At 56.5% G+C, this 8,269-nt stretch overlaps 1 protein-coding gene across 1 annotated transcript in view; it reads right to left on the bottom strand.

Annotated features, from left to right (window-relative positions):
• Positions 1-3,546: 3,546 nt before the first annotated feature.
• The window catches only part of Lzts1 (leucine zipper tumor suppressor 1), a 50,803-nt gene continuing 46,080 nt past the window's right edge, over positions 3,547-8,269 (bottom strand). The window contains exon 4 of the mRNA XM_015499530.2: positions 3,547-7,200. Coding sequence (XP_015355016.1) covers positions 6,535-7,200 — 666 coding nt within the window. The 3' untranslated portion in view covers positions 3,547-6,534. The remainder of the gene's footprint in view (positions 7,201-8,269) is intronic.

Genomic DNA, 8,269 nt, shown 5'->3' with positions numbered 1-8,269 from the left:
CTGATTACAGCAAAAGCTGTGCCCTCTGAACCTGGCTGCAGCCAAATAAAACTGTTTCCTGCTCTCTTCAGTGCCCTACCTCGTCTGTCCCTACAGTAGCTCATGATTAAATGCTCCTGGGTTCAATCCCTCATACCAAAAAGAAAAACAAAACAACAAAAAACAACCCTCCGCAGAACAAAGAGATTAAGCCAATTCTCTAAGGTCACCCAGCTCAGCAGCTGGGGAGTCTGCAGGTGACCTCTGCCAATTCTGATTCTGCTGGGCTGGATGGCAAAGTGGGGTCTGACACAGGAATTCCCCTTGGTGCACAGGACTTGTGGTGACAGTAAAATGGGATGTTTTTAAGAACTCTCTGGTCTCTGTGGTTAGATTCAGGTTTGCCATGATAGGTATTAGAACCATAAAATGGAGAGGCCTTCGAGCCAGTTGGGAGGGCTGGACTTCATTCTGCGATGAGTGGGGAGCTGGCGAAGGTTTTGAGCAGAAAGGGGGCTTCCTGGAAGAAGCACTGGGGCATAACCCTGAGCGCTATGCATCGGGGGAGTTCAATGGACCAGAGTGGGAGTCAAGAAACCCGTGGGGTTACTAGAGCTGTCAAGGTGACCAGCTGTCACATTGGGAATGCCCTCTCTTCTTTCTGGGCCCTGCTGTTGGGAATCCGAGGCAGTTGGCATTTGGAGGCATCTAAGATGTCTTGGATGTCCTGTAATTCTTTGGATGACCCCAGCTGGGCCAATAGATGCAGGAGGAAAAGGGAGTGGTGAGGAGGCTTTCAAGAGTGGGTTACTGCCAGGCATGGTGGTGTGCACCTGTCATCCTAGTGGTTCAGGAGGCTGAGGCAGGAGGGTCGCAAGTTCAAAGCCAGGCTCAGCAAAAGCGAGGTACTAAGCAACTCAGTGAGACCCTGTCTCTAAATAAAATACTAAATAGGGCTGGGATATGGCTCAGTGGTTGAGTGCCCTGGAGTTCAATTCCTAATACCTCCCCCCAAAAGAAAAAGAGTGGGTTATTTTACAGGACCCAGGTCTGAGTGAATAGAGAGGATGATGGTGGGGTAGAAATCAACCTCTTTCCAAAGTGGCAGGAGAGATCCATGGAATGCAGATGGCCAGGACAAGGTCTCAATGTGCCCAGGGGCTCCTCCCCAAACAACAGCAGCATCCCACAGGCCTGGATGACATCCTTGAAGCCGAGCGTTTCTTAACCTCGAAAGAAGCTCTTTGGATTTCAGCAGCCCTCTAAGGACTAGGGCCTTTCACAAAATTTCACCTTTCCTTTTCGGGTGTGGAAGAGCGATGATGTTTAATGCTTAAGGCTTCTCAAAGGAGTGGGAGGAGCTTGTTTTAGGTGGGAGGAAGGCAAGGTCACAGGTGGCCTAGGAAGAGGTGTGTGTGTGTGTGTGTGTGTGTGTGTGTGTGTGTGGTGGAGGACAACGTCTGGAAAGGAATCTGGTAAGGTGTCTGCCGAGGCCCTCAGAAGAGAGGAGAATTCCAAGCACAGAAGTTAAGAAAGGTCAGTGGCTGGCAGGCTCTCAAAATGTTAAAATCCAGGGGCACCTGTGGCTCTCCAACTTTCCCCAGGTACCAGAGTACTCCCTCACCACACTCCAGAGGCCTGAGGAGACCACCCTGCCTACGTCCTCTGTGACACTCACTGTGACAACACATTATCTTATTTTCCTGTTTCCTTCCAGAGTGTGAACACCAAAAGGAGAAAGGACCTTGACTGCTGTAGCTATCCCTGTGTTTCTGGCATCTGGAACAAGGTTTGGCATACAGTCGGAGTTGAAGAAGTGTTTATTGAATGGATTTATGCGTGCATGATCGAGTGGTGATATTTCAGGCCCTGAGACACCTGGGTGGGGGAGAAGCTTGGGGGCAGCATGACCTTCATGAAATAACCGAGAAGACACCTGTGCTGAGGCTGCTGAGAGGGCGGCCGACGTCCCTCCCGCTTGTGCACTGAGTCTCAGGCTGGATAAAAATACCCAGAGCCGTGCCTCGGATGCCAGCGGAGGCTGGGGACTGAGCTGCTTCTTGTCAGGGGAAGGAGCCTCTCTCTTTTTCTGTCTCTCTTTTGTTCTTTTTATTTTTATTTTTTCTAGAATAAGGAGGTAGGGATTCTCTAGGACTAGGCTTGGGTTTGCTGCCCCTCCTGCTGGGACAGCCTTGGCCCTGGCCCTGGCCCTGCCCAGCCAGGCAGGGGCTTGCTTTTATGTTATTCCCAGTCCTTGGGCTGGGCAGAAGCTGGTGGGATGGCCCATAAGGAGGTTGCTGGAGGGTGCTTTTCATCTACTTCTAGACCTTGTGATGGACCAACCTTGACTTTAGCTACTTAAAAATGCTGCCATTGAATGTGCAGGGCAGGGGGTGGGGGCAGGATTCAGGCAGGCAGCGTGGGGAGCCAGGCTCTGCTCCATGTGGCCTGTCCAGCAGCACTGGACTCAGGATCCCCAAGAGTATAACAAGGGAAGGGGCCAGGCCTCCTATACTAGGTTGAAATCGGCCCCTGCTGGGTCTCACTGGCTCTAGTGGGTACCCAGTGGCTACCCAGTGTGTGGTGGTGGGAGGCACATCCCCCAGTGGGCAAGGTCACCCAGAGGTCATCGTAGGCCTGTCATGACCCCTTTGCCCCAAGGCTGCAGCTCTTGGAACTAGAGGAAGTCTCTTGTCCTGATTCTGCCTCTTTGGGGGGGGCCGCTGCACCCCACCTTTCTGCCTGTCCAGAACCCGCTGCTCTTGCCTCCTGGGCTGGCAGCAGGGAGCCCTCCGCTCACCATGCCAACATCATCCTGGAGATCCATGTCTCCCCTTCTCCTTCCCACCCTGTGCTCCTCTATGTCCCACCCCCACCCAAGGTCATCCCCTGCCTGCCATCCTCCCTGGTCACCAGCCCCTATTGACCTTCCCGGCTCAGGGGCATTGCCCTGTGACCCATGTGCTCTGTTGAAGCCTTGAACTTTTAATTCCCTCCTTAAATGTTCCCTTTGTCTCCTGTACCTGAGTGACAGCCCCTTGGGCCCAGAGTCTAACTAAGCCTAGAACAGTAGGGAATGCTTGTCAAGGTGAACTGGTACCAGGCAGGCGGGGCAGATGGCCACTATGGTGACAGTACCTTCCAACTAGGGCCCAGGGTGGTGGCAACAATAGCCACTCTGGTCTCTTGCCAAGAGGCCATATGCACCCGAGCAAGGAGCTGGCTGGTGACGGGAGCAGCTGGTGGGAGACAGGAGGGGTGCAGGGTTGGGGCTGGGCTGTCTTGGAGAGAGCCCTGTGACTCTGCAAGGCACTTGTCCCCTGGTCCTTCCTGGCCTTTTTCTGGGGCGGGCCCAGGACCACGTTGCAGATGAGATCAGTGGGCTGGTGAGGGGCAGGGCCAGCTGAAAGTGTCTGACCCCTTCATGTCCCTGGGCTGCCTTCTCCAAGGCTTCCTCCCCTCCCTGGCTGCCAAGAAGGAACGTGGCATTCCTGTCCGAGGGAGCAGTCTCAAGGAGTGGCCACACCGCAGTGAAGTGGGGGGCGGGGAGACATAAGTGGCGGTGGAGAGCGTGAGAAATGGCATTCTTTATTCATAAATAAAAACATAAAATTACCAGAAATAGTTTACATGGCCAAAAAGTGACATCAAAACCAAAATAAAACGAAGCTGTCAAAAGCAAAGCAAACCAGAAACAACAAAGAGGAAAAGAACTATGTACACAGCCTTCCAAATACCATTCCATCAAGGCCAGCTTCTACCCCACAGCGGCAGCATGAAGAGCCGCTGAACAGAGCGGGAAAGGGGGCCCTTGTGGCCAGGGGTGCTCAGACTTCCCCAGGCCGGCCTGGCTGCCCTTGAGAGATGGCCCAGGCAGGGGCCAGGGACAAGAGCTCAGCAAAAGTCTCTCAGGGCAAAGCTGCCAAGCCTCCAGTCCCCAGCTGAGCTCAGAGCCCTGGGGCTACGAAGAATATACTGTGAGGTGCCCCTGGGCGTCTGGCTCTTCTGAGGCCCCAGGCTGTCCCTCCTTGGTGGGTGGTGTGGAATGACCTCTCTCTGCAGAGAGCTGGAGCATCTTCAACCCAGGCAGCTTTGGGGGAGCACAGCAGGTCTGAGTGAGCAAGCTGGCCCGGGGCATGAGCCTGCACTCCCCAGTTCCTGCTCAACCTTGCTATTCACAGCCTCCCTCTGAGAGGCTGGGCGGGGCGGGGCCCAAGAGTGGCAAAGGTGCCTTTCAACAGGGAAGGGAAGAAACCCACTGGAAGGCCCGGTAGCTAGGTTACAGCTCACTTGTGTCAGGTGCATCCTTAGGCCGCCCTGGGGCCTTGGGCTAGTGGCAGCCCAGGAACAGCTTCTGCCATCTTGGATGCTGGGCAAGGCCTGGGTGGATGTGTCTGGGATGGGATAGGGCAGGGACATGGGGAAGATGGAGGTCCCTGTGAGTGGGGGCACACACACTGAGGTGGAGAGCAGGCTTTGTCCCCAAGGGCCTGTCCTGGCCTTAGCATCACCTCTTCTCAGGCCAGATCTTGAGGGCAGAGCACTAGGCTTCTGGCGACTTGGGTTGGGGGGTGGGAGCAACCAGTCTCCTTCTCTCTCTCTGTGGAGCATTCTCACTGGGAGAAAGGACTCAAGGCACAGGCTGGTGGAAATGGAGGAACCAACGGCCATGGGACAAAGCATGGGGTGTCTTTAACCAGGTCTAAACTGTGCCCGTGGAGGGTACTGCCCTGGGGGGGGGGAGGTGGTTCTGGGTGTGTCCATCTCAGCCTCAAGTCCAGTCTGTGGCTAAGAGCAATGGTGTGACATTCCAGAGGACTGCCCCTGTCAGGCAAGACACAGGACAGCCACAGTTAGCCCAGGGAACGGAAGGCAGCGCTAGCTAGTCACAGGGATGGTGCCCTGCCCCCAGCCCACCCCTAGTGCAAGATGTGGTGCAAGGGAAGCAGCCCCCGACTCCCACCCTAGACCTCTCAGGCCAGCGTCCAGGAAGCGGCACTGGGGGACTGCTCCCAGACTGTCAAGAACCCAGACTCTCCCAACCTGGCCTCTCCTACACCGCAGCCCCTCTCAGCCGACAGGCAGAGTCACAGGGACCCAGCAAGGGCTGGCTTTCCTACCAACAGCAGCTGTGGTTAGGAGCAAAAATAGATGGAGCAGCCTGGCCGGCTGCTAGATCTGGCTTGTTTCTGAAAAGACAAGAAAGGGGGAGGAAAAAAAAAAAGAAGAAGAAAGAAAGAAAATTCCCTGAACCAAGCAACTGCTCTCTTCACCCATCTCTGGACATCTTCAAAAGACAAACCCCAGCCGCCCACAGTGCCCCTGAGGAAGGCTGCAGATTCGTTACAGCCTGAGGCTCCTGTGAGGCTCCAGGAGGTTGGGGGGAGGGACAGCAGGTGGCCTGAGGCTGTTTGTTCAGAAGGCTGTGTGTGTCCCCTGTCCTATGTCCTTGCTATCCTCCCTGATGGGGCTCCAGCCTGCCAGCACTCTGGGGACCATCCCAACCTGTGAAGACTCAGAACTTAGCACCACAGATGCTAAGAGGGAAGAGATGCCCCTGAATGGGGCTAATGGGCAAAAGAGGGAGATGCCCAGATTGCAGGTGTACCATCTGAGTAGATGGGTTATATTTGGATCCAAGCAAAATTTGATGCTTGGGAAGGGAAATCCTTGCAGAGGGGCCACTGGCCAACTCTGACCCAGTCAGGGACTTCTCGGCCTCAGTTCCAACTGGAAAGATCGAGAGGTACTCCTGGTATAGCCGAAAGCCAAACCCTCAGTGTCCCTTTCCCCACACCCATCCCAGAGTCTCAGTGTCTATGGCTTGAGGAAGAGTGGTCACTGAGGTCAAAGGCCACCAGCTGTTCAAAGGCTGTGTAACTCCAGTTGGACGCTGCACCCCATTATCTGCCACTGGTTCTCGCTGTTCAGCTTCCCAGACCCCAGACCTCTGCAGGTCTCACGGAGGCTCCACACAGCCAGGGTGCCCAGCATCGGCTCCCTTCCGCGGCTTGATGGGCTGTGGGTTCTCCACCCCCCACCCCAAGCCCTGCACCTCAGGGGCCAGAGAAGAGCAGCTCAGCTTAAGATGAGATTCCAAGGCTTCTGGTCATACATGGCTTCTTTCTATTCCCAAGGCCTCCTGATGTGTCCAGGGGACTAAACAGGCTTGGGGATAAGAATTGGAAGGGAGCTTCTGTCCCTGCAGTGGCCACTGGGGCTTCCCAGCAGTCGCCCACTTCACTGCTTTGAACAAAGGCCAAGGTTTAGGGAGCCCTGAACCAGTGCGTGGGGATCCCTGTACCCATCACTGGGAGAGCTGGGGGTCGCTGGTCCGGGCTGGTGAGGCTGGAGCAGGGAGGAGAAGGGGAAGAAGCCTCCTCCTGGCCCCTGCCCACCACCTGTGGCTCCTGGACCTGTGTCTAGGAGGTGGCTTCTCTCAGAGAGGCCCGAGTGGCTGAGCAGCTGAGAAGGGAGGGGGGCCCTCCTTGAACAGGGGGGGGGCCCTTGCCTCCGGGTACCAGGTCCCCAGCTCTGTCTCCCCAGGCTGGTCCCTCAGATCTCAGTGGCTACGATGTCCTCGTAGGGGATGTCAGCTCCTTCCAGGTCCATCTCAAGGGGCTCCCCGGCCCCGTCCCCGCGAGCCAGCTGCTGCTGCAGGGCCTTCTCCAGGCGCTGGTTGCGCTGGTGCATGGCCAGGTAGCTCTGCTGCAGTTGCCTCTGGTACTGGATCACCTTCTCCTTCTCCTCCTTCCACACCTGCCGCTCCTGCTGGAAGCCCGAGGACATCTGGTCGTGGCCTTGCCTCTCCTCCTTCAGCTCCGCCCTCAGCCGCTCCAGCTCCCGCTGCAGGGCGGGGATGTCCTCCGAGAAGGTGGGGCTGACCACCGCCGGGCCCAGGGCCGCGCTCTCCCGCTGCAGGGCCGCCTGGGCGCGCAGCTCCAGCAGCTCCTCCTCCAGCAGGTTCACCTTCTCTCGCAGCAGCTCCGACTCGTTCTTCTTGCGCTGCAGCTCGTTCTCGCAGACCTCCAGCTCCAGGCCCTTGGTGCGCAGGGCGCTCTCCAGGTCCTGGGTCTTCAGCTCCATGCCCTCCAGCCTGCCCCGCGCCTCCTTCAGCTGCGCCTTCAGGCTGAGGATCTCGCTGGCCTTGGCGTTCACCTCCGTCTGCGACTCCTTGAGCTGCTGTTTGAGGAGGGAGATCTCACCTGACTTCTGGCACACCTGCCGGGGTTGGGGGTGGAGAGAGAGTGCCAGACATCAGTGTCCTTGCCCCAGGTGAAGGGACATCTCAACCGCCTGAAGGGATCAAGCTGCTCCAGACAGGGGCTGGCTGCCTGGAGATACTGGTCCCAAGTCCGTTGCCTGGGCAACCGGGGATGGCCGAGTCCAGACCACAGTCTTTGCCCAAAGCCATGGCCATTGGCAACTCAAAGATCAGTGGTCCACTCTGCCTACTGCTGCCAACCCCCTCACTCACCTTTGACACCAGTGGTGCTGGCTTCTCTGCCAAACCCTCTGACCTCACCCCTGCACGTACCCGGCCCCCTGCTCTCCTCTGCTGCTGCTGCCCAGGTGAACCCTGGTGGCTGGTCCAACCTGCCGTGCCACCAGAGTACGAGCTACAGGCTTTTCCTGCTGCACTCCTCCTCCACCCCCACACCTACAACAGTTTGGCCAAACGCAGTGACGATTGGGAGGCTGAGGCAGAAGGATCGCAAGTTCAAAGCCAGCCTCAGCAGTTTGGCCAGGCCCTAACTTAGTGAGACCTGTCTCTTGAAAAAAAGCCATGATGAAAAACCCAAGTCATGTGTCTCCGTCCAGCTGACTGTGTCTCAAGAATGAATAGAGGCCAAGGCCTGGACTGGCAGAATGGACTCTTAGAACTAGTCTGGAGATCACCTTCATATTTTCTCACTTTTCCCTCCGGGAAGAAGCTCCTCCTTGCTCCCGAGGAAACACTGCTCAGTCTACAGGAGACTCAGGCCCACCTGTCATGCATGGCTGAGGCCAAGAATCTCTTCCCAAGGCCAAGTGCTATTATAGGCTGGATCTTGAATGTCACCCCAAGGTCCATGGGTTAAGTGCCTGGTCCCCAGGGCGATACTACTGAGAGGTGGTGGAAGCTTTAAGAAGTGTCTTTAGATCATGCGGGGTGTGCCCTAGAAGAGGATTGTGGGGCCCTAGCCTCTTCCCCTCTCTCTCTCTTTGGGTCCCTGGTTTTGAGGTGATTTTGCTCCATTACACACTCCTGCCATGATGTGCAGCCTCTCTGTAGGCCCAAAGCAAAAGG

This window comes from Marmota marmota, unplaced genomic scaffold, assembly GCF_001458135.2.
Source record: "Marmota marmota marmota unplaced genomic scaffold, marMar, whole genome shotgun sequence".
Lineage (NCBI taxonomy): Eukaryota > Metazoa > Chordata > Mammalia > Rodentia > Sciuridae > Marmota > Marmota marmota.
The sequence above is the reverse complement of the archived record's forward strand: the minus strand, read 5'-3'. Positions and strand labels throughout refer to the sequence as shown.